The sequence below is a fragment of the Corythoichthys intestinalis genome, chromosome 6 (genome assembly GCF_030265065.1).
Source record: "Corythoichthys intestinalis isolate RoL2023-P3 chromosome 6, ASM3026506v1, whole genome shotgun sequence".
Classification (NCBI taxonomy): domain Eukaryota; kingdom Metazoa; phylum Chordata; class Actinopteri; order Syngnathiformes; family Syngnathidae; genus Corythoichthys; species Corythoichthys intestinalis.
The window spans coordinates 14,686,515-14,714,083 of record NC_080400.1 but is presented as its reverse complement, the minus strand read 5'-3'; the positions used below and the strand labels follow the sequence as shown (position 1 = coordinate 14,714,083).

Here is a 27,569-nt window from a genome sequence, read left to right as displayed (position 1 = left end):
TTTATTTGAGAAAAAAATAATCGGCATTATAATTTCCTACAACATGACTGCCTCCATTTTCAGGCACCGACCTTCGACCTGGCATTGGCCGCGAAGACCTTAACCATCTGCCCGCGCAGGGTCTGGTCCCGGAATCCGTAGATGAGCGGACTGAGGGCCCTCGGGAAAAGGACAAGGCAGAGGTAATTGAAGAAGATCACTAAATGTCTTGACTGGATGGAGTCTAGCTTAATGAGCGTTTCAGTAATAGGTATCGTGAAGGCCAGCCCGCAGAGCAGTAATTGTGCGGCGTGTATCAGAACTGTGCGCTGAGCGCGACTCGCTGAATCCCCGGCCCTGCGCAGCTTGCGCGTCTGCACCATGATGCCTATGTATGTCCAGATGATGACAACAGTCATAAGGGTAAAGATGATCGCGCTGTTGATTGCGCGGTGCAAGGCCCGGGCTGGAGTGGCATTCAGATAATGGCCCTTGCACAGCACGGGTTCGCTGCTGACGGTCAAGGTTTGTGGATCTTGGAGTATGTTTTCCAAGACGGGGCTCATGCAGCCCAGCAGCCACATGGCCAGGATGATGACCCAGATGCGGTCGGCTCGCCAGGCGGCCGGGCGGCGCAACGGGTAGAAGATTGCAACAAAGCGCTCTAATGACATGGTGGCCAGGATTAGCGGCGAGTTGAAGAAGCTGGCTTGAGAAATGAAGATAAGGGAGATGCAGCAGAACAGCGCCAACCGCACACCAAACATGGCCAGCATGAAGAGGAGCACGGACGACATCAGCTGGATGCTATCGTTGACTAGCATCCACGCGAAGAGGAGGTAACGAGGTGTGTCGAGGGAGTGAGGAAGCTTGGCCATAGCGTATAGCATGATTCCGGCACATGACAGGAACACGCAGAACAACGGCAGCACAGTTGCTATCATGATGGCCCTCGCCTGGTTGAGCGACCATGTCACGTTTGCGCGGAGCTCAGGGGAAGACATTTTGGGCACGCGCCACCTGTCGTGAAGGAGATGAAAAACTGATTTATATTGTCTTTTTTGAGAAAATATGAAGTTGTCAAATCTTTGTTCTAAAAATATTCATTTTCTATAGGGGAAAATGACTCAATTTTCTCTAATAAAGTGTCATGAAAACATGAGATTGTATCCACTTTGGCCTTTTCTTGAGAAAAAATGTCTTTCTTAACATAATTACCATCTTTCTGGGGGGAAATGACTTTTTGCCTGATGAAAAGAAATTCAGCACTTTGTACAACTGTATAATTTTATTGTCTTCTCACCGACAAGTTTTTTTTTAAAAACATGCTCTGTGGAATTTTTATATATATATATGAATATCAAACTGTTACTTTTTCACTGAAATATATGTCCTTATTTTTGTAACGCAACTACTATTTCTGTAAGTAACATCTACTTTTATGACAATTTTCCTATTACTACAATATTATCAAATATTTATTTTTTCATTAAAATTGTTTTCTAAGAAAATATTCTTTTAAATATTGATTTTTGTTTCTAAAATGCTTTAATTTCTCTCAAAAGAATACGTTTTTTTATCAATTTTTTGGAGCTCAATATATCACTATACAGTACTATTTCTCCCTCAAAAGAAAACTGATTTTTATCACACAAAAAAGAGTGAACATTTTCTTAATACCTACCTTTCCTTCACAAAAAGACTTCCTAAACTGTATTTCACTTTTTGGTTCTTTCTTGTTGTAACATTAAAATGTATTTCTGAGAAAACTAAACAAAAAGCAATCGTAGTGCTTCTTTATTTTTGCAACATTGCAATTTCTTTCTGCAAAACATGCCTCAAGAATACAGTGGGGCAAATAAGTATTTAGTCAACCACTAATTGTGTAAGTTCTCCCACTTGAAAATATTAGAGAGGCCTGTAATTGTCAACATGTGTAAACCTCAACCATGAGAGACAAAATGTGGACAAACCCCCCAGAAAATCACATTTTTTGATTTAAAAAAAAAAAAAATTATTTGCAAATCATGGTAGGAAAGAAGTGGTCTATTTTTTTTCTATTTTGCTCTATACCAAAAGTTCATCTCAATACTTTGTTATGTACCCTTTGTTGGCAATAACGGAGGCCAATCGTTTTCTGTTACTCTTCACAAGCTTTTCACACACTGTTGCTGGTATTTTGGCCCATTCCTCCATGCAGATCTCCTCTAGAGCAGTGATGTTTTGGGGCTGTCGTTCGGTAACACGGACTTTCAACTCCCTCCTCACCCCGTGGCGTCAAAATGATAACAAGAACGGGGAGCAAAAATCCCTAAACACGGGGGGACCTAGTGAATGACCTACAGAGAGCTGGGACCACAGTAACAAAGGCTACTATCAGTAACACAATGTGCCGCCAGGGACTAAAATCCTGCACTGCCAGACGTGTCCCCCTGCTGAAGAAAGTACACGTCCAGTCCCGTCTGCGGTTCGCTAGAGAGCATTTGGATTATCCGGAAGAGGATTGGGAGAATGTGTTATGGTCAGATGAAACCAAAATAGAACTTTTTGGTAGAAACACAGGTTCTCTTGTTTGGAGGAAAAATAATACTGAATTGCACCATACCCACTGTGAAGCATGGGGGTGGAAACATGTTTTGGGGCTGTTTTTCTGCAAAGGGACCAGGACGACTGATCTGTGTAAAGGAAAGAATTAACGGGGCCATGTATCGAGAGATTTTGAGTGAAAATCTCCTTCCATCAGCAAGGGCATTGAAGATGAGACGTGGCTAGGTCTTTCAGCATGACAATGATCCCAAACAAACACCCAGGGCAACAAAAGAGTGGCTTCGTAAGAAGCATTTCAAGGTCCTGGAGTGGCCTAGCTAGTCTCCAGGTCTCAACCCCATAGAAAATCTGCGGAGGGAGTTGAAAGTCCGTGTTGCCCAACGACAGCCCTAAAGCATCACTGCTCTAGAGGAGATCTGCATGGAGGAATGGGCCAAAATACCAGCAATAGTGTGTGAAAAGCTTGTAAAGAGTTACAGAAAACGTTTGGCCTCCGATATTGCCAACAAAGGGTACATAACAAAGTATTGAGATGAACCTTTGGTATTGACCAAATACTTATTTTCCACCATGATTTGCATATAAATTATCTAAAGAATAAAAAAATGTGATTTTCAGTTTCTTTTTTCCACATTTTGTCTTTCATGGTTGAGGTTCACCCACGTTGACAATTACAGGCCTCTCTAATATTTTCAAGCGGGAGAACTTGCACAATTAGTGGTTGACTAAATACTTATTTGCCCCACTGTAACTGAATTTTATGAATGCTCTGTTTCCTAAAATAATCAAACAAACCAATACTGTATTGAACATTATATTGATTTTATATTTTTGATGACATACTCTCTCTTCCTACAAAAATATGACTTTTCAAAATAACCGTTTTTTAAAATCTCCAAACTGAACATCTTTAAACACATATCTATTTAACACATATCTATTTAACAATAAAAACAACATTACTGTCACAAAGTGGGCTTCCTTCATGTGTAATATTTATGCGTTTCAGAGGGACAGATATTGTAAGTTGTCAGTTTGTTCTTTGCGCTTCATGCCTAGTCCTTTGTTGTACTAGTAGCTACCTACTCCAGCACTTTTCGTCTGGCGTCCTTGTTTCTCGTTTATATCATTTTTGTTTCATAGCCCGTTATTTCCTCCTTCTGGAGCGCCCTCAGTTTGTTCTTGCCTCTGACCATTTGTTAACAACAGACTGAATTCTGCATTTGAGTTCGCTCCATTTCATCCAAGTGTGACAGTATGGTAGTTGAGCAAGTCTGACGTTGATTTGTTCATCTAATTCAAAAACAAATCAAATAAGGACTTAAGTGCAACATAGCCAAATGACATTGTCAATTTTACAAGTCTTAATTTGATCTGAATGTGAATAAGATAAAGAATAAATGTCATACTGTAACACTATATTGCAAAGGTGTTTTAATTATTTCAAACACAACGGAATACATACAGTGCCCTCCATAATTATTGGCCCCCCTGAAAAAGATGTGGTTTTTAGCTTCTAATATTTTTTTTCTTTTATTCAAATTATATGGGACCTTAATGGAAAAAAAGAGAAAAATCCAACCTTCAATACAAGTGCATTCATTCAGTGGGGAAAAAATCCCACATAAAGAAATAATTATTTGACATCAAATAATGTGTGTCACAATTATTAGCACCCCTGGTGTTAATGCTTTGTACAACCCTCTTTTGCCAACAAAACAAGGTCTGGGAACTGAGATGGCCATGGGAGGAGCTTGATTTTGTGTCTGGGGAACCATTTCTGTGTAGGTTTGGCCATATGTTTAGGGTCATTGTCTTGCTGAAAGACCCAGTGACGACCCATTTTCAGCTTTCGGGCAGAGGGCAACAGATTTTGATTTAAAATGTCCTGGTATTTCAAAGCATTCATGATGCCATGCACCCTAACAAGGTTGCCAGGGCCTTTGGAAGCAAAACAACCCCACAGCATCACTGACCCACCCCCATACTTCACAGTGGGTATGAGGTGCTTTTCAGCATGCGCATCTTTCGTGGTATGCCAGACCCACTTAGAGTGTTTGTTGCCAAAAAGCTCAATCTTGGTCTTATCTGACCAAAGCACACGGTCCCAACTGGGTCAGGAGCGACTTATATGTGAAACTATTAACATATTATGATATCATTTCACGTGTTATTTTGGTGTTTTGGAGAGTTACACTGAAGGTTTGGTAAAGTTGTTAGCATGTTCTTTATGCTATAGTTATCTGAATAACTTAATGGCTATGGCCACGTTCGCGTTCTGCCTTTGGCAATGTGTGTGCAATTGTATTATTGACTTTTTTTATATTGATATGCATGCTTTTAGTTTGTGGCGCTTTCACGCCCACGTGGGGGCGCACTTGCACTTGTTTACGTGAAGAAGAGCGCTCACACGCCAGAAGAAGACCGAAAGCTACGTAGCTCTGACTGAGTGGGCGAGTTAGCAAGAGAGAGAAACACGGCTGCAAAACTACGTTCATTGTTTATGCTTGTAAAATATCTCTACAGAGGCAACACCTGTGTGTATCATCTTTTCTGTTGTTGTTGTTGTGTGTTTTCCACCCGCGATAGGATACTTAGAGCCAGTTGTGTGGTTGTTTGAACGATGCGCTAATGGTAGCGAACACATGCTAAGCATTTGTGTCATGTCATTGCTGTAAAAGCACCTAATTTAGGGTGACCATATTTTGATTTCCAAAAAGGACACTCAGCCCGGCCTCAAGATACTTGAGTTTTACTCCAAGTTCACTCAAAGATGCCTATATCACTCTTATTAAAATGTGCCCCCTCACTCTGGATGGAAAAATGCAGTTTGAAAAAAAAAAAAAATATATATATATATATAGAATGCAGACCCATGGAAATGTAGTCCAGTCAATACACATACACACAGGAGCCTATGTGCCAACTAAACATTTTTATAAATTACTATCACAACAATTGTCCTTGACGAATTGTTATTCCCATTCAATTTATATTCTCATTCAATGTTCTAGATTGCACACAAACAAAAACCGAAATAAACTGACAAACTATTCAACCAGCATGTTTCCAAACGTAGCAGTCCAAAACTACGTTTCCCATAATGCCTGGCGTGGTTTAGCTTACTGATAGCTAGCTGAGGCAAAAATCAAACTTTGCTATAAAAGTTTACAATCATCGGCAGCACAACGATGCGACACCAAACGGCATTTTACAGTCAAAGCTCCGACAGAGGTCAACAGTTGTCATTATATACGTTGTTAACGTAAAAAACTTAACAACTGGGCAGGCGTTGTGGCCAAATCGTCAACCCAGTAGATGGCGGTCATGCCTCATGCTAGGGGTAAACTGCCAACGAAAACAAGAAGAACTACTTTTTCCCCTCCCTTCTAGTAGGAGCCATGTCAACTTCTGCCACCCAGCGGCCGGAGGGATTCTCTTCAAATTGGTCCCGTGAAAAATCATAAAAACCGGACATTTTTATGAATTTGTACAACCCGCCCGGACGACAAAGATACTACGTGAAAGTAGGACTTGTCCGGGCAAAAGAGGACGTTTGGTCACCCTAACCTAATTATCATTTATTTACGTCGATGCGAACCTGTTTGGTATCGAGGACAAAATTGATTCAGCGAATTATACGGACGTCCAGCATCGTCATTTGGGAGTTTAGCCCGCTGAATAGCCAGGACCGACCGAGCCGTAGCGTCCTGGTGAGGACAGTATATTCGCATTTCGTTGTTCATGCACTGTACACTTATTCAGCATGTTGTTCTCTATTGTATTTTTATATTAAATTGCCTTTCAAGATGACATGTCTGTTCTATGTGTTGGATTTTATCAAGTAAATTTCCCCCAAAAATGCGACTTATACTCCGGTGCGACTTGTAAAATTTTTTTTATCTCTTCGTTGGGCATTTCATGACTGGTGCGACTTATACTCAGGTGCGACTTGAAGTCCGAAAAATACGGTAAGTGGTAAGCAGTGTTGTTAATAACGGCGTTACAATATAACGGCGTTACTAACGGCGTTATTTTTTTCAGTAGTGGGTAATCTAATTAATTACTTTTCTCATCTTGGCAACGCCGTTACCGTGACTGAGGACGGAAAGGCATGCGTTACTATGCGTTACTATTTTGGTCGAAAAGTCTGAGGGAGACGGACTCACCGAGACGACAGAGCAGAGCAGGAGTAGTGAGGAGGCAAGAAAGTTGTGACGCCGAGCAAATGCGATGCTAGGTAGCTCCAATAATACATGTTGTAGCCGATAGCCTACAAACTACGCTCGCATGTTATGGTAGATATGGTAGACATGGTAGATATCACATGTACTGTACATAGATATAACTAGATGCAAAATGACAGACATGGCACTAAATGAGTTAGTAGACAGCCGCCATCTTAAAGCAGTAGACTTTTTAGGACGGCTCTGTTGTAGAGAACCTTCCTAGCGAACCTAAGTAACTTTTACCGTAATCTAAAATACTTCTAAATCGGCAAAATCTTGACTTGAATCTATCTTTAAATGATGAAACAGTTTTAAAACTTTCATATGTGGAAAGTAGAGAGAAGGGAACTAATGCAATAATGGGAGCAATTTTAACAACTTTTAAAAGTTGATTCAGGGTAAAGGGTAAATTAGGGTAAAGAATTGGGCTCGGGCTAATTGTACCAAAAACCTTCACAAAAAAACTTCCCATCGTGTGGCCAATGTTTTTTTTTTGTTTTTTTTTTTTGAGGGAAAAAAAAAGTAATTATCACCAATTACTTTGCCAAGTAATAAGTAAGTTACTCTTACATTCAGGTAATTGAGTTACTAATGCAATTACTTTTTGGGAGAAGTAATTTGTAACTATAATTAATTACTTTTTTCAGCAAGATTAACAACACTGGTGGTAAGTATATAAGTCAGAATATTCCTTTGTAAAAGAAGGAGAAGCATGCATCATCATAACGTGCTTTTTAAGAGCTAAATGGTGCTGTTACACACCTCCTACAGCAGCTTTCTGAAGTGTTTTCGACTTGTGAAACTAAGTTACGTCACGTACTAGCTGCTGCTGGTCAATTATCAGACAACGAAGCAGGCTCGGATCTAGGTTTATCCACCAGAGTGGGCACTAAGAAATCTTGAGGGGGCACCCCCAATGAAGGCTTTTTTTTTTTAACCCTCTGCATTTCTACGGGCTTAGGACTGGCGCAAGTAGGACACTGGCTTGTGTCCCATTGAGGCTGCATTAATTTTTGGGGGGTTCATTTTATTTTATTTTTTTAAAATTTGTTATCATTCATCTATCTACTTATATCTACCTAACTATAACTACCTACCTATCATCACATCTGTCTGTCATCATATCAGTCATGTTCATATGTCTGTCTCTGTCGATCATATTTGTATGTCTGTCATTATACAGTGCCCTCCACAATTATTGGCACCCCTGGTTACGATGTGTTTTTTAGCTTCTAATAATTTTTTAAATTCAAATAATATGGGACCTTAATGGAAAAAAAGAGAAAAATCCAACATTCAATACAAGTGCATTTATTCAGTGGGGAAAAAATCCCACATAAAGAAATAATTATTTGACATCAAATAATGTGTGTGACAATTATTAGCACCCCTGGTGTTAATACTTTGTACAACCCCCTTTTGCCAACAAAACAAGGTCTGGGGACTGAGATGGCCATGGGAGGAGCTTGATTTTGTGTCTGGTGAACCATTTCTGTGTAGATTTGGCCATATGTTTAGGGTCATTGTCTTGCTGAAAGACCCAGTGACGAGCCATCTTCAGCTTTCGGGCAGAGGGCAACGGATTTTGAAATGTTCAGGTATTTCAAAGCATTCATGATGCCATGCATCCTAACAAGGTTCCCAGGGCCTTTGGAAGCGAAACAGCCCCACCGCATCACTGACCCACCCCCATACTTCACAGTGGGTATGAGGTGCTTTTCAATGCTTTCAAATACCAGGACATTTTAAATCAAAATCTGTTGCCCTCTGCCCGAAAGCTGAAGATGGGTCGTCACTGGGTCTTTCAGCAAGAAAATGACCCTAAACATATGGCCAAATCTACACAGAAATGGTTCACCAGACACAAAATCATGCTCCACCCATGGCCATCTCAGTCCCCAGACCTTGTTTTGTTGGCAAAAGGGGGCTGTACAAAGTATTAACACCAGGGGTGCTAATAATTGTGACTAGGGTTGTTCCAATCATGTTTTTTGCTCCCGATCCGATCCCGATCGTTTTGAGTATCTGCCGATCCCGATATTTCCCGATCCGATTGCTTTTTTTTGCTCCCGATTCAATTCCAATCATTCCCGATAATTTTTCCCGATCATATACATTTTGGCAATGCATTAAGAAGAAAATGAATAAAACTCGGACGAATATATACATACAGTACATAAGTACTGTATTTGTTTAGTATGACAATAAATCCTCAACATGGCATTTATATTATCAACATTCTTTCTGTGAGAGGGATCCACGGATAGAAAGACTTGTAATTCTTAAAGGCCAGATGTGACTTTGTATATTGTGACTAAATATTGCCATCTAGTGGATTTTTATGAGCTTTCAGTCAATGATAATTCAGGCATTTAACTTCTGCCCAAATGCATGATGGGAAGTGCACCCATGACTGTGCGTAGTGCGACCAATTAATATATCTTCTCAGCGTTGTGGACCAACTTAAGGTGGTAAGACAAAGATCAAGTGCTATCTTGCTTCCCCACATTGCTCCTCATGATATTTCTAATCGTAGGGAGAGAGATTGTAAGACTTTACCCAATTAAAATATGCTCGAAATGTTGCCAAAATTCACCCTACTTGGTATCCGCAGCCTGTTATCTCTCTATATGGGTAAAATAGCACCATTACAGATTGACCGCGACAGTGCGAGACTAGGTTGTGCAACGCATGCATTAATTGCATTAAATATTTTAACATCATACATATTTTTAATTAATTACATCCGTTATCAGGATTAATTTGATAACACTACCTTAAACCTAAACTAAAGACTCTGGATGAGTGTAACATATTATGTTAGTAACGTTAAACACAATTAGAAAACAATTTAATTAAAAATATATATATATATTAAAAAAAGGCATGGCCGATATTATTTTGCCGATTCCGATACTTTGAAAATGACGTGATCGGCGATCTATCGGGACATCTCTAATTGTGACACACATTATGCTCTTTGCTGACGTAATTGCTGCATGAATTCCGATTTGGGAGTCTTGACAGTTCAGACCGCCAGTCACGTTCTGAAAAAATGTCGCCCAGATTGGATTTGAACCACATACGAAAGTGACTCAGATCGGATTTGAAATGGTCCACTTCTATGCGACTTGTCCCGTTCAGACCGTCAAGTTAATGCCTGACTCGAGTCGGAAAAAAAAGAAAAAATTGGATTTGTGCAATAAGACCCGTAGTATGAACCTAGCCTTTGAGAGAGTGTCCGTGTGGCTGAGTGTAGAGAAGCTTGTATCTATGGCTACGTTCATACTACAGGTCTTAGGCTACGTTCATACTACAGGTCTTAATGCACGAATCCGATTTTTTTGTGTTTTTCCGACTCAAGTGAGGCATTAACTTGACGGTCTGAACGTGACAAGTCGCAAAGAACTGGACCATTTCAAATCCGATCTGGGTCACTTTCGTATGTGGTTCAAATCCGATCCGGGCCACATTTTTCCAGACTGTCGCGGCGGTCTGTACTGTCCAGTCTCTCAAATCGGAATTCATGCAGCAATTATGTCATCAAAAAGCGAGAGAGACACCATGGTAGCGGTGCAGCTGTGCGTTATTAGCGCCTAGCTTGCCTTGAACACGGCTTTTTAGGAAGGGTCGGACTTGACAACAGTCATAAAAAAAATAAAAATGGGTTGAGGATAAGCCTGAGAATGATCGGTTTTCTGTCTGGTCCATATAGCAATATTTCAGCATGGCTTACACGGCCGAGAGTCGGGGCAAACTGTGCGTGTGTGTGTGACATGCACGGACAGTGCGTGCATGCTATCGATCCATATACTTTGAATATAAGCCTAAACTGGGATTATATATGTCTGTTATTTGTGTCCTCTTTTTAAAAAGCAAAATATGATATCCCTGGAATGACGGATGACGTGTGTCATTTGTTTTGATGCTTCTGCGCATGCGGGTCGTTTTGCTCAGCGCTTGTCGAACTGCGAATTAGTGCGCATGCGTATTACTTGACACGCGCTGAGCAAGACCCGGATGCGCAGAAGCATCAAAACAAATGACACACGTCATCCGTCATTACAGGGATATCCTATTTTGCTTTTCAAAAGGAGGACACAAATAACAGACATAAATAATCCCCGTTTAGGTTTATATTCAGGGGTGCGCATAAGTGGTCCGCATGCGCGCATGCGTACTGGACGTAGACAAACGCGCTAGTCCTCAACGGCTTCCATACGCTTTTGCGTACCGATGGCTGACCACTGTATTTGCGGCGGACACGAGAAAATAACTTCTAAAAATGTCGAAGAGGCAGGCCACACTGAGTAATTACTTCCCCGTTCCCCCACCCCCGTCAAAAGACAGACAGACGACAGAGACGTCACCGGAGCGACCGAAAAAAAGGACTTTTGCTGAAAAGTGGCTACAGGAGGTACCATGGCTAGAAGCAAATGATGCTCGCACGGAAATGCGGTATAAAATGTGCCATGAGAATCCCAATGTCGCCGATAAGAGCAGGGCATTTTATGTAGGGTCAAAGAATTTCAGCCATCCAAACTTTGAAAAGCACGAAAAAAACAGAGAGCATGTGGCAATTAAGCAAACTATCGATGTCAGACATGACCTCACTCGCCCTATGGACAAGTCGCGGAATAAAGGTAATGAACAGTGACATGCACTGACAAACGTGTTTTTGCTCGCATTTTACAAAGCTAAACATGCACGTTCAATGAGCTCTCATGAGGAGGACATCCCACTTTTAAAAAGGCTTGGAGTTAATGTGGGAGCCGCATAATGCCCTTTATTTTGAATTGGTGCTTTTATGTTTATTTCTTTACATTTCACTTCAAAGTAATGCCAATTTTGTTGTGCCAGTTGATGTTAATCAAGCATTAATTGTTAATATAATTAATTAAAGTTAATTGGCTCTAAGTAAAGCTTGTCATAAATTTATCGCATCAGGCGGGTCGGCTCTCAAGCTCAATGAGGACCAAGTCACATCTCCAGGTCCTCCTCTGAGAACCTGGGCGAAAAAATTATGTGCACCCCTGCTTATATTCAAAGTTTATATGGATCGATAGCATGCACGCACTGTCCGTGCATGTCACACACACATACGGGCAGTTTGCCCCGACTCTCGGCCGTCTAGGCAATGTTGAAATATTGCTCACTTGGAGCAGAGAGAAAACTTAGCATTCTCAGACTTATCCTCAACCCATTTTCATTTTTTTATGACTGTTGTCAAGCCCAGCCCTTCCCCAAAAGCCGTGTTCACTGCAAGCTAGGCGCTAATAACACACAGCTGCACCGGTACGGTAGCGTCTCTCTCGCTATTTGATGACGTAATTGCTGCATGAAATCCGATTTGGGAGAGTGGACAGTACAGACCGCCGCGACAGTCAGGAAAAATGTGGCCCAGATCGGATTTGATCCACATACGAAAGTGACCCAGATCGGATTTGAAATGGTCCAGTTCTACGCGACTTGTCACGTTCAGACCGTCAAGTTAATACCTCACTCGAGTCGGAAAAACACGAAAAAATCGAATTCGTGCATTAAGACCTGTAGTATGAACGTAGCCTTAGGTATGTCCGAGTAAATTTCTATTTTTTGCTAATTCGTTTTTTAGAAACATCACGGCTTGAAATGCAGTTTCTGTCTGCTGTCTGTGTCTCGCTGATGATTCATAGATACGTTGCTGGAGGCGTGTTTTTGTGTAGGTTTATCACCTCTCTCAAGGCCCAAGTACACCGCATGCGTGATCGTTGCAGTTCCGGTCCGGTGTTCTGCCAAAATATGCTACATCGGCGAAACGTTATACATTAGTCGAATTTGACACCTAAAGTACTACCGTTGTTCTGCCAAAATATCCTACATCGGCGAAACGTCTACATTAGTCGAATTTGACACCTAAAGTACTACCGTGCTCTCTAAACTTGTTTTGTTTAGATGCATACAGGAATAAGGTACTAAAAAAATGCCTGCAGAAAATACTTAAATGTAGTTATATCAAATAAGGACGGTTTAAACACGCCACGTGACTAATGTGGTCAACTGCTTCAAAGCTAACACAAAAAAACACAATGGTTAAAAGTATGAGAGGGTGATACATGCAAAACGTATCTTTGAGGCTGTGAAAAGGTTCTAAATAACTAAATAAAAACAAAAATAGTGAGTAATCGCCGCCTCTAACCGATGTGCGCATGCGTGTGAATGCATGCGCAAGCGCCCTGAGCATTGTGTAGGACGTTTCGCCGCGTAGTAAAGAATGGCCGAACACCGGTTCAGTGTTGACTGTGTGCCACGCAGTCCGTCAAAAACAGGCAAATCGTACCGCTGTTCGGCCATTCCTTACTACACGGCGAAACGTCCTACACAATGCTCAGGGCGCTTGCGCATGCATTCACACGCATGCGCACATCGGTTGGAAGCGGCGAGTACTCACTATTTTTGTTTTTATTTAGTTATTTAGAACCTTTTCACAGCCTCAAAGATACTTTTTGCATGTATTACCCTCTCATACTTTTAACCATTGTGTTTTTTTGTGTTAGCTTTGAAACAGTTGACCACATTAGTCGAGTAGCGTATTTAAACCGTCCTTATTTGATATAACTACATTTAAGTATTTTCTGCAGGCATTTTTTGAGTACGTTATTCCTGTATGCATCTAAACAAAAGTTTAGAGAGCACGGTAGTACTTTAGGTGTCAAATTCGACTAATGTAGGACGTTTCGCCAATGTAAGATATTTTGGCAGAACACCGGTGTAGGTGCACTATCCTATTCCCCTCACTATCCACTCGCGGGGGCCTGCACTTGTCAGTGACGTTCCTTATTCTCGCTATATGTTTATACAACTTTAACATTTGTTAATAATACGCTTTGCGTCGAGTATCATCCATCGCTTTTCCTTTTTAAATGGGCACTTTTAAGCGAACGCAAGAAGTAACAACGGGAACATTTTTAAACAGGCATTTCACGGGACAGCATTTCCTCGGCCAATTATATAGCTTATATAGTGAGAGCAAGTGGATAGTGAGGGGAAGAGGATGGTGAACCTACACCGGCTGCTGCACGGCTGCGGTCTGCCAACTCTGTCCCCTCGTGAGCTCTCGCGTGATCGCGCGCGATAATGTGCCATTTAAAACAACGACAAACACACGGAGTCTGTAGTATGTACTCATCAGAGAAGCAGAGAGAGAGAGCACATTTTTTTCCTTGCATATTGATATTGTAACGTTTGTTAAGCGGAAGTTTGGCCGCGAAAACACCACACGAGCTTCAACGCCTTTTTCCTCTTTTTCTTTATTAACTTACCACCACCTCAACAATGCAAAAACATCAACTACAGTGGGGAGAACAAGTAATTGATACACTGCCAATGGTTTTTTTTCCATTGTCAGTGTATCAAATACTTGTTCTCCCCACTGTATTTACACTGACGCTATCTAGTCCACCAATCAGAGCGTCGGGCTGGTGCACCAGCACACCAATGACAGCCCCGCGTTGGTGCATAAATTAACCCACCGATGACAGCCCCGGTCGACAAAACACCGGCGACGCTACAATATTTTAGTTGTGTCTGTCTCTTAATTCCAGATTGACTGAATCATGTTGAGATCAGGGCTCCGTGCAGGGGGGCTATTATGCCCTTGGTTGTGTCGGTGCCTTTTTATCTTTGTGCACATTTAAAATTTATGGCACATAACCAATGGCGCCACCAGGGGGTGGCCACGGCCACCCCTATAAATTGGTTGGCCACCCCACTGGCCACCCCGCTTGCCAGTATATCGTTAGATTGTTGAAGCATCAGTTATGCATTTCATCCCAAATTAATGCATTCATTTTGTTTTGTTAAATGTAGGGCTGTCAAATTTATCGCGTTAACGGGCGGTAATTATTATTTTTCAATTAATAACGTGAAAATATTTATCGCAATTAACGCATTCGCAGTACGACTCATTCACGCATTGCCGCAAACAGCTTACAATGGCGTCATTCTACTTCAATACAGAGATAAGAGGCAGTGTCGAGTGAGTGGAGTAGATAAAAGCATTCATTGGGGCTGTGATTTTAATTGACAAAAGCTTTGTCATCTCTCCCACAGCAACTATAAATATTGTGGGACGCGATGTGGGGAAGAATGACAGGAGTTGATCTTTTTCTTAACACCCTGTAGTGTACCCAATGCAGAGAAAATATAGCATTTGCAGCCACCACACACAGTCATGGTTGCACCACTTCCCATCATGCATTTGGGCAGAACAGTTAAGTTGCTACAGTAACATTTACTGAAAGCTCAACAAATACACTAGATGGCAATATTTAGTCACAATATACAAACTCACATTTTTCCTTTAAGAATTACAAGTCTTTTTATCCGTGGATCCCTTTCACAGAAAGAATGTTAATAATGTTAATGCCATCTTGTGGATTTATTGTTATAATAAACAAATACAGTACTTATGTACAGTATGTTGAATGTATATATCCATCTTGTCTTATCTTTCCATTCCAACAATAATTTACAGAAAAATATAGCTTATTTTAGAGATGGTTTGAATTGCAATTAATTACAATTAATTCATTTTTAAGCCGTGATTAACTCGATTAAAATTTTTAATCGTTTGACAGCCCTAGTTAAATGTACACCTTATGCCTAATATATACATAACACAATAAAACATCAAAATGTTGCCTGGAGAGTTACGGACTATGCACATCAAATCATTAGTAACATCAAATACTACACAACACACCAAAGTATATCAGTAGTGGTGTCCTAATGTCTTTCTGATAGTTCTCCCCTGACCTTTTTACTGCAATAATATAATGAAAACCTGAAATTATGGCTTTTAGTCTTGGCCACCCCAAGATTTTAAGTGGCCCCATCTGGCCACCCCTATGAAAAATTTCTGGAGGCGCCACTGCACATAACATCTCATAGAGCTGTTATAAACAACTGATAAATAATCTGTCATATTTATAAAATGGATAGCGAATTATATACGACACGAACTAAAAAACAGCGTACTTGGAATTGGTGTCTCAACACTGCAGATTCATGTACCCAGCGCAAACTTGTTTTTTCTATTAAGAGTCAAGTGAAATGTAGGGAAGAAAGAGAAACGTCTTGAATAGACCACCAGGTCGAAACTTGTGGGTGTCTTTTTTTTCTCTTTCGTACTTTCCCCCCTCGACTCTGTATACAAACCGAGATTGTTTGTGCGCAGGGCACGAAAAATTGGAGAGGGAGAGAGAATTTCTGCAGTGGAACCACTTCCAGATACGCTGCTTTTTTTTTTTTTTTTGCTTAGCACGTCGCGTGTTTGATATCATTGCCAGAAAAACACACAAAATAGGACACTTTGCAGTTTCGCTTTTAATGGTGTCCTTATAGTAACGATCTGCTGCATCGTATATCACTTTGTGACTTTCCACCTCCATGATGAAGCGCTCATCATCCATTTTCGCTCGTGTTTAAACCGTGATTAGGCACCTGGGCTTTTGACGTCAGGCCCAGCTTCGCCCATTTTGTCGGATGCGTGTCCGGCAGAAATAGAAAATAGCCTATACCATCCGGCGGGCATGCGGCACGCCGGAGGTGGTTCGCAGTCAATCCGGAGCACTGACGCGGCCGGTATACGTTGAACAATAGGATATAATGGGAACGGATTGGCTCCGGCGCTATTTTTTACCGGAGTCGGACCGGAACCGCAACGATCAGGCATGCAGTGTACTTGGGCCTCAAGTCTCCCTGTGTGTTACGAGCTGCACACTTCTAGTAGTCCGTACGACTAACAACCAAGACACTTTTCTATGTTCTGTCGGGTGGAAAGCGGCTACCCACCCAATCATATGGTAATGGTACAGATATTGTGTTTTTTTTTTTTTTTTTTTTTAATTTTTGTTGACCGAATATTAAGTGTAACGACCCCGCAATATAATTGCTGTTCTATCAGCTTCCTCCCGTCAGCGAACGCCTCTGGCACGGATGGGTGTGTGTGGCTGGATGAGTAGGAGAGTGCGGGGCGAGCGGAGGGTGCGTGTATGTGTCTGGAGGAGAAAGAGGAAGCGCGCGGATAACAAACGACGTTGGAAAACCGTTAATCCTGCTATTAAAAAAAAAAAAAAAAGAAGTAGGTGAGACCAACTCTCCGCGCTTTCTCTATATCATGTGCGACGCTACAATAGATATTTCCCGACATTTTGACTGGGTGGGCACGACTTGCCGCGCCCACCCTACAGTTGGCCCCGCAATGAAGTCGACACACAATTCCAGAAAATAAGCACAGGCGGAGAGAAAGAGACGACAGGGGAGCAACAGAGGCTTAGTGAGGAGGAGGAGGAGGATGGAGGAGAGAAACAGACAGAGCAGCATGACGATGATGCACAGCCAGCATCGGTGATAGAGCACTGTGATGAGGAACAAGATCAGACAGAAGCAGAACAGAGTCAGTCAGCACCAACACTGGTCACAGAAGCGAGGTAACGAGAAGTATATGAGTAGGCGTATCTCTTCCTGCAACAACATTAAAAAAAGACTTATGGCTTTTAGTTTCGGTGTGCCACCCCCAAGATTTTATGTGGCTCCATCTGGCCACCCGAATGAAAAATTTCTGGAGCAGCCACTGGCTAGAGGGGGATGAGAAGTTCAACTGACTTGGAAAAGAATGACATTATAGCAAAACTATAATTCACTCTGGAGTGTTTTTCTCGCAATACTACAATTGTTTTAAGTTGTAATAATCACCAACAATGTTTTAATTGTAACCATTTGGTACCACATTGCAAAAAAATGTTTGCCATCAAAATGATTTACTCATAACACATAGATTTAAAACATCAAATTAATAGGGTTATATTGTACAACGGTGATCCAACCTGTCAGGAAAGGGAAAACAATGCATTTTGTAATACATTTAAAAAGCTGCTGCAACATAAGCACAGATATGTGAACCAACTCAGTCACACCGTTTGCCAAGGAGGGATCCAAACTGTCAAAAAGGGGGAAAAACAAAATGTAATTCAGTCATTTCTGAACACATTGACAAAACAGAGTGTCCCTGCCAAAGAGACACAAAGCATATCCATGAGGACAATTTCATGATTCTATTCAGCAACCATTCCCTGATTAAATACTCACCTTCTTGCGTTCAGAGGTGTGTGTGCACTGTCGACTTTTCCAGTGCTGAACACGCGTGTGCAAACGCTGCAACCTTGAATCCACCTTTTCATCAACACGATTGCAACGCCATGAAGCATCACTTCGCATTTGCATACAGTCACGAGGGACTACTATGTGAGGAGATAGAATAGTGCGAAAAGAAATGAAATTGTAAAATGAAAATTTTAACTTTTTTTTTTTTTTTTTTTTACAAGTTAAAATTTGTCATTTTACAGAAAACAATTCCTTTTACAATTTCACTTCTTTTGGCACTATTCTATCTCCATAGTTACCGGTAGTCGTTTCGAGGATGCCAAGAATTGGCGAATACATTTTTTTTTTTTTAAATTAAAAACCTGTCCTGTTTAGCTGTTTGACACTGAGAATGGAAGTCTAAGTGTCCGGTTGGTCTGAACCAGGGGTCGCGTTAACCGAATATTTTCCGTCGTTGACTGTTTTTTTAAAAACGGTGACGGAAAAAACTGAAGTCCATCTGTCATTTTGACAGGTTGCAACAATTCACACCCCAGACCACAGGGTGGCGAGTGAGCATATGAATTAGCTACTGTCTCTCTCTTGATGCATGACGTCGTTGGCCTTACTCGGAAAAATGTTAAGGCAACTGAGTGTCCGAACTAAGGCTACGTTCATACTACAGGTCTTAATGCACGAATCCGATTTAACTTGAAGGTCTGAACGTGACAAGTCGCATAGAACGGGACCATTTCAAATCCGATCTGGGTCACTTTCGTATGTGGTCTAAATCCGATCTGGGCCACATTTTTCCAGACTGTTGCGGCGGTCTGTACTGTCCAGTCCCGCAAATCGGATTTAATGCAGCAATTACGTCATCAAAAAGCGAGAGACGGTACGGTAGCTATGGTAGCGATGCAGCTGTACGTTATTAGCGCCTAGCTTGCCTTGAACACAGCTTTTTAGGAAGGGTCGGACTTGACAAGTCTTAAAAAAATAAAAATAGGTTTGAGGATAAGCCTGAGAATGATCGGTTTTCTCTCTGCTCCATATAAGCAATATTTCAACATTGCTTACACGGCCGAGAGTCGGGGCAAACTGCCCGTATGTGTGTGTGACATGCACGAACAGTGCGTGCATGCTATTGATCCATATACTTTGAATATAAGCCTAAACGGGGATTATATATGCCTGTAGAAGCATCAAAACAAATGACCATACAATCACACATGCTGGCTGTCATCCGTCATTCCATGGATATATTTTGCTTATTAAAAAGAGGACACAGATAACAAGCATAAACAATCCCTGTACAGGCTTATATTCAAAGTATATGGATCGATAGCATGCACGCACTGTTCGTGCATGTCACACACACATACGAGCAGTTTGCCCTGACTCTCGGCCGTGTAAGCAATGATGAAATATTGCTTTTATGGAGCAGAGAGAAAGCCGATCATTCTCAGGCTTATCCTCAAACCCTTTTTTTTTTTTTTCCAATTTTTTTTTTTTTATGACTGTCGTCAAGTCCGACCCTTCCTAAAAAGCCGTGTTCAAGGCAAGCTAGGCGCTAATAACGCACAGCTGCTTGATGTGTGATGGCGCGGTGTGGATTCTCTGTTAAGCTTGTTCGGACAGATGAATGAAAACGAAATATTATTGAATATGTCATTATTATCATTTTAAAAATTTAAGTGACCGGTAAAAATAGATTATGACCGGATTTTTATGACCCTGTCAGTCAAAATGACAGACAACGAAAAAGTCTAGCGCAACCTCTGGTCTGAACAGTTTTAATGTTTCACATTGAGAGTATGGCATACTCCCAGGGGTGAAAGTGGGCCAGAACGGTCAGGAACACAGTTCCGGTAGAAGATTCAGGGCCAGAACGCAGTTTCGGTATAAGATTCAGGGCCGGAATGCTGTTCCGGTATAAGATTCAGGGACGGAATGCTGTTCCAGTATAAGATTCAGGGATGGAATGCTGTTCCGGTTCACGGTGCTTTGATTTCGAAAATATGACAGCAACTGTCAAAACGCTATGTAAAAAAAAAATGCTAAGCTGCCACACATGCATTTCAGCTCCAAGAAGAAAACAATCTACCAACATCAGATTTACATACACAAGTGTTAAGAACAAGCATAATAAAGTGCTTGTGTAGCGTAATCCGTTTACACCAATATTTATTATTGATTTTATTCCATGGACGGCATGGAGGTTTCCCCAGCTGCTGCAGTTATCTGAGTCTGACGATTATGACTCACGTCAATGTGCGAATGCACGCAGCACAGCAAAACGCCTGGACTCATTTATCCGTTATCGGTTATCCGTATTGGCTGACATACTGACATGTGATCAGCAGAGGTGGTTAGCTCTGACTGGTTCAAATGTGCATGCTTTCTGGAAGAGCAAAAAAAAAAAAAAAAGCTTGTTGAATTGATGCGACAAAAAAGGGCAATGCAACATAAAATGGATCAAATCTTTAAGAGCAACGAAAGAGTTGATGAGGCTTATTTATCATATTTAGTTTTATTTACTCTGATGGGGAGCTTCAGAACATCTTAGCTGTCAATGTGCACTTTGGACTTATATTTACCTGGGAAAGATCAACAGAAAATGACCAGATATCAATAGGACGTGTCCCCCAAACGTCCCCGACTTCATTGACGCTTATAGGGGGGGCTGCCATTGACGTCCGTTTTTCCCATTCATTTCCAATGGCAAAAAAACAATGTCCCCAAATCAACAGGAAATGACCAGATATCAATAGGACGTGTACCCAAAATGCCCTTGATTGCATTGATGCTTATGGTGGGTGATGCCATTGACGTCCATGGACGTCCAAACTTCCCATTCATTTCCAATGGCATTTCCTCATGTTTATTCGTTTTATTGATGCCAATGTACTTATTTTCCAATGACACCTATATAAGTTGATACCATTGACGTCCATGGACGTCCAAATTTCCCATTCCTTTCTAATGGTATTTAATCATGGATTTCCATTTTATTGATGCCAATGTACGTGGATTCAATTGACGCCTATGAAGGTTGATACCATTGACGTCCATGGATGTCCAAATTTTTTTCCATTCATTTTCAATGGGAATTTTTTTTCTCCCCCAAATCAACAGAAAATGACTAGATATCAATAGGACGTGTCCCCCAAACTGCCCCAATTCCTTTGACGCTTATGGAGAGTGATGCCATTGACGTTCCTGGACGTCCAAATTTCCCATTCATTTCTAATGGCATTTAATTATGTTTTTTCATTTTATTCAACAGTTAATTTTTCCATTCCAACAGCACCTTATTCAACGTGACATAGTAGCAAGCATTGCATCAGGTGGTGTTATGAAAAAACTTTTTCAACATATACAGTATATTTAATCTCCAAAGGTAAATATTAGAGCTGTCCCGACTAGTCAACGTCATTGATTAAGTAAATGCGTTGACGAGCACAATATCCCGTCAACATTTAATGAAGGGTTAAAAAAACAAATGCGTGGAAAGTTGACAACGTCGGAAGCTTGGTATGCAAGCGGAGAAAGCGGCACAAAGCCAAAAAAGTGCACCAGAGTGGCCCATACATTGACTTATTTTAACAAAACAAAGGAGGCTACACTGTTTTGTCCTGTCTTTTCAACGCCAAGCTTGCATACCAGGCTGCACGAGGGCTTTGAATGAACCCCGAAAGCGCCGTCACCCAGTTGTAATTTTGGAAGACGATAGGAGACAACAAGCTGGCAGATTGTAAATCCATTTAACTAACTAGCGACACGTTTTATTGAAGTTGCTAAGCCTGTCGCGATATGCAATGAGTCCATTTATCGCACGGTAAATAAAAATGAGGTTGGTAATTTTCACTGTTGCGTTTTATTGTCACGTGCGTGGGTGCATACATTAGTGCTTGCGTGTTGATGGCATATGAGACTCCAGTTCTTTTCACAGATGTTTACTGGTTATCAACACACCGTAGAATTCAAGTTCAGACATACAAAATAAGGAAACAAATCTATATTAAACACTGTAAACCAGGGGTCCCCATCTGCCGGGCCGCGGACCGGTCCGTGGCGCATTTGCGACCGGGCCGCAAAGAAAAAATTAATTTAATAACGACCGCATTCTGGCCGAATTAACCCTGTGCCCCTGCTTAACACACCAATATCTCTGTCTACTCTAGATATAATACTACGGGATAGATTACAATGATGTCATAGAAGTCCATTGATTGGACTGCTAGCAGTACATCTTCTTTGTGTATATAATATATCTATGTGCACTTGTCCTCGATAATAGCGTATTACTAGGCCGCGGCGCAGCACATTTGTTCCCGGAAATAATTAGCCCCCACACGAGCGAAAATAACAGGAAAACAGACGTCTTTGGAAATATTTTTACGGCGAAAAGGATATTTTTACGGCAAAAAGGGCACCTGACGAGCCTACAACCTCGAAGACCCACGAACTGCGAAGGAGTGGATTCGTGACCCATTTGTGAATAAACAGAGATCGCAAATGACGGCGACCTTATTAAACGTACATTTGAGACAACAACTCTACCGAGGTTCTGGATTAAAGTCATTCTGGAATATCCTGACATCGCGACAAGAGCGTTGAAAACCTTGCTACAATTTCCAACATCATATCTTTGTGAAGCGGGCTTCTTAATTAATGTTTAACGACAAGGTGAAGTCGTTAATGGTGAGTGCGGTGTGCAGCTGTTGTGTGAAGCTTACATGGCAGGATGAATCTGAGGAGAACTTTTCTACAAGTCTTTCCATGATCAAACGTAAGTTAATATTCCTTTCTTTCAAGACAGTTTGTAGTGTTTACTATGGAATCGCTGCATTTGTGCATTTTGCGGCTATGTTTAACGTTACACGCATGCGCAGAACCGCATCGTTGCAATTTTTGATGGGTTGAAAAATTTGTCAGAACACCGGTCCGTGAAAAATAAGACCCAAATAACACCAGTCCGTGGTGCAAAAAAGGTTGGGGACCCCTGCTGTAAACGTTCGCATTGCTACATTGAGGCTAATGGGGAACAAAATACAACCTATGTTAGCTTGCTATAAAGCATTGGCAGTCTCCTCCAAAATGCAAACTTGCGGTTAAAAGGTGACACTTCAAACATGAAAAAATGCTGATTAACAGCATTTGCAGACCAAAAAAAAAAAAAAAAAAAAGGGGGGGGGGGGGGGGATCTGTTACTGACACCATATGCAATGACGAAAAGTGCGGAGTGTAAAGCTTTCGGTTAGCGGTTTAGCAAATGTACTTCCGGTGAACATTTCAAAATAAAAGCACGTCATGTTCATCATATAAATAACGATTTCTGGAGTTAATACCACATACTTATAAATTCAGATTCTACACTAAGAATAGCTTTAAAATGACACCCTTTATGAAAAATCTGATTCACAATGAATAATTATCAGTTATTATTATATACACAGTAGTAGTGTAACCGATGTGTAAAATGGTCGAAAGTAATTTTCACCAAAGTTGGGTTTTTTTCTAAATTGCATTTCTCAAAAAATAGTAATTAGCTTAACATTTATGAGAATTGTTATAGGAAGTACCATTATTTATTTTCATTTATCTACATGACCTTTGACTTCGTCGTGATGTCACTTCCTCCTGTGTTCGCGCTCTCTTCAGTTGTTAACGAGACTGCAGACACAGAGGCAGGTATGATGTGAAGTTGCTCTTGTGTTTGTGTGTTGTGCTATAGAGGCAGACTGACATCCGGGCATTTAATGATATCACCAGCCACAACAAAGCGTCGCCATATTGACAATGGGGTAAAAGACCAGTCACTTATAATAGAAACGCATTGAACCTTTGTCTTATTTGTCGTCTTTCCGTCGGAATGGCTAAAAGTTGCTGTGTTGCAGGTTGTCACACAAGGAAGAGTTCGGAGCCGCATTTGAAGTTCTTCATTCTTCCACGTGAGAAAAAAAAGGAGTAACAAATGGCTGAGCGCAATTAATCGAGGAACAGTAAAAGACGGTTCCGTGGACTATTTTCGCCTGTGGGAACCTAAATCCAAGCACATTTACGTTTGCAGCCGACATTTTATTACTGGTGAGTAAACTTTAATCGATTATATTTTGCCCCAATTAGCTGCTAGGATTCAATAGACTAGGCAGTGGTTATTTTTACCTTAACCGGCAACTCGCAAAGCGTTTTTTTTCTTTTGCCGTGAACTGCTCTGATTAGTCAATCGGTATATTATTGGCCTGGTGGGAATTGGTTATTTTGCCGTGACGTGTTGATGGCTAAATAAAGCTTGGAGGCCAATTACCGGTAACGGCAGAAATAATCACTTCGTAATTACTACCAATTTTCTCAGTTCCACACAGTACATATTCCACGTAATTGATAAAAGTCAACTTACTGGGTGACTTTATGAGGTAGTTGTAGATGTTTCCGAACTCCACTGCAGGCCATTCCTTTGTTTATCCAGCTATCAGCTGCAACTTTGTATCGGCAGGTTTGTACGCCAATAAACGCTAATTTTAAATTGCATCGCCTCCTCGCGTCTGTCGGCAGTGACTCGTGATAATACTAAGCCACGCTTAAGACGTTTTTAGGAAAAAAGATGCAAAACACACCTGAAATAAATGAATTTCAGACGTCTGTCTATGGAATGTTGGTCTGTGTTAAGCTGTGCGTACCCCCTTCACAAAATGGCGACACGTTAAGCGAGGTAACGTCATCGTGACATCAGGCCGAATTCCTCCATGTACAAAAAAACGCTAAATAAGAAAGTTAAGTTGCTTTTCAATGTAGCATAGCTTGTTCAGAGAGTATTTGTGTTTCATAGAACTTGGGTACAGCAAGTGTAATGCTCTTTTTAAGACATTTAAGCCGACGAAGCTGGAGTTAATACTCATGGTCCCGCCACATTTTTTCCTTTGAAGGTGTGCATGAGGGCTTCAGCCAGAGAGGTCGCTGTATTCATTTTTATTTTTTCTATCAGGAATGTGTGCTCCCCTGTCTTTATTTTGTACTATTTGTATTTTTACTATTGTAATTGTTCAAATGTTCATGTTCCAAAAAATTCTAAAATAATTGTTGACAGTCAGGGGAAATTTGTGTTTGTTGTATAATGTTTTAGTTTTGAAGCTGTGCGCAGTAAAATATATTTCAGTTAACAGTAGCCACGTTTACATGCTGACTTTTATTCATACCGATTCAAATCATTCCGAATGGAAATTTCACATCAGCTGTTTACATGTCACTTCATCTATTCCGATCCAGCATTTATTCCGAAAGGACGTTTGACAACTGCCGTCTGACATGCGCAGATTAATCAAAACAAAGCGTCACGTTGCAAAACATGGAGATCGATCGTCAGATCAGCTGCTGTTTTAACTTTTTGAGTGGAAACAAAACTTCAGAATGATACGCCGTTCATTTAAAAAGTTGTGTGGGTGCGCTGTGCGTGTGCTTGGAAGCCATGTTGCAAGTAACGTTACTTACGTCTCCAAGTGACGTCACCACGTCAGTACGGAGCATGCGCAGAAAGAACGCAACCAGACACCATTCCGCTTCCCTGTTTACATGATATAATTTTACTTCTAATCGGTTTGGGAAAAGGAATATTCCACCCCTGTGAATTGGAATGAAATTCCATTCGGTTTGGGCCTGTTCATTCCGAATCTGGTGTTTATATGGAACACATTTATTCGGTTTGAACAAATATTCAGATTGTAATTGGAATATTTGGCTCCATGTAAACGTGGCAAGTGTTGGGAGTAACGCCGTTACCTAATGAAGTGATATTTATGTACAAGTGTAACGCTGTTTTCTGGGATGCCTTCACGAAGGAACCGAGGAAACTTGGTGGCTTGTGTTGACAGCTTTTTTTAATTGTTGACCATTTCTATGCATTTGCAGCAAGGTGAAACGAAAAAGGCAACGTCACGTGGGCAACAGAATCATCTTGAGAACGAATCCACGACGACTGACTTTCAACATTGTGATCGTATAGTGGTACATTTTTTTATAATAAACAAAAATACACTGTAGTTTCCAACAAATAAAGCAACTTTTTTTCCCCCATATTACACTAAGCAATTGCTAATTGAATACAAAATATTATTTTCACAAACTTCTGCAACCTACCTATGCATTTGCAGCAAGGGAAAAAGAAAAAGGCAACGTCACGTGGGCAACAGAACCATCTAGAAAAATAGCATTGCGTTAGCATTTAGCAACTCAATACTTGTGAATGGCTTCGCTCATGTAGTGGATAAAACGGTGCAATATACACAAAAACAATGAACACTGATATCACCTAGAGACTCACATACGCTAACTAAACGAAGCCAGCCACTTGAATTTTCTTATTTCTCAATTAAATCATGAAAACTTTGCCCACAGACTTCAGCAACATGTTACCTTGAGCACGAATCCACGACGACTGAAGTGGATACGTTCCCACAACCACTTGCAGCAAGCGCACCTGCAATTATGCGGTTGCACCACAAGATGACGCTTTTCTCAATTTAACTGGATTTTATAAAACTTTTTTTAAACTATGTTACACAAGGGCAAGGTGTTGAGCGGCTGGTGGGTTGAATGGTCAATGGCAGTGGCTCTGGCTGTGAGGGCTTTGATGGGTGGGTGTCCTGATAGCAAAAAAAGGAATTAGTTAAGAGTTCGAAGACAAGAGTTACAAACTAAAGGCTTGGCGATGTATCAATGGTGACTGGCAGAATCATCTGGCACCTGTTTGCTGCCCAGGCCAATCCTTATGAGCAGTGTTGATTGTTGATGAGCTGCAGGTGTGCTCCCAGGTGAGCCAAGATTGGAGTGATTCCATACATCAAAAACAGGAAGCGTCATAACAATAAAAGCCAGCAGAGGGGAGTGTGGGTAAGGACTACCACATTATTATTGTTATATACAGTATGTGTTCATTTGTACTTTGATAAAGAATTTATGTGTTCCAAAATATTTTTGTGAACTAATAAGCTTCCCCAAAAAAATGCATTGCTAAATTAGTTAAAAAAAAAAAAAAAAAAAAAAAAAAAGTTAAGACTAATCGTAAAACTAGTCAGCTGAATAATCGGGAGAAAATTAGTCATTAGGGACAGCCCCAGAATATGCTGTTTTTTAAAATTGTTTTTATTTATTGATTTATATATTTTTAGCACCCACCCACCCTCAGCACACCACTTCCTGTGCCACTGACTCTATCAGTCAATTCCTATATTGGATCCGGCCATCAATTCCATTTCTGTCTCACTCTGATTTTAATGTGCGCGTGCGTGCGTGTGAGTGAGTGTGTGTGTGCGTAGGGGTTGTGTGTACAGCGGGTTGATAGTTAACCGAGACATTTTCAACTCTGATAAAGCGGTTTGAACTGCTTCATCAAGGTACTGTCTATTTTTGGACGATGAGCTTAGGCCGTCCCAAATTTTGTCACAACACTCTGCGAACAAGGAACGAGTTAATAATGAAATATGTTTAATGGTTTTCTGCAGAGTGTTACACACAAAGCATGCTGTTTCATCATCCTAATTCTGCTTTGGTTCATCTAACAAATTGTTTATCTCATGACTTCTAAGGTCAGTGTTAGGGATGCAACAATACAGTTAGTCACTGTTCGGTACGATTTTCGATTCGATTCAATACATTTAATGCTCTGAAACAAAAAATACACGTTTTTATTTA

General features: G+C 41.0%; 1 protein-coding gene across 1 annotated transcript; it reads right to left on the bottom strand.

Moving 5' to 3' along the window:
* Nucleotides 1–41: 41 nt before the first annotated feature.
* Nucleotides 42–26,331, bottom strand: LOC130917478 (odorant receptor 131-2-like). Its single transcript, XM_057838925.1, has 3 exons — nt 26,292–26,331; nt 26,016–26,074; nt 42–999 (listed from the first exon to the last, which is right to left on the bottom strand). The coding sequence occupies exons 2-3, from the start codon at nt 26,021–26,023 to the stop codon at nt 60–62; spliced, it is 948 nt and encodes a 315-aa protein (XP_057694908.1). The 5' UTR covers nt 26,024–26,074; nt 26,292–26,331; the 3' UTR covers nt 42–59.
* Nucleotides 26,332–27,569: the final 1,238 nt, after the last annotated feature.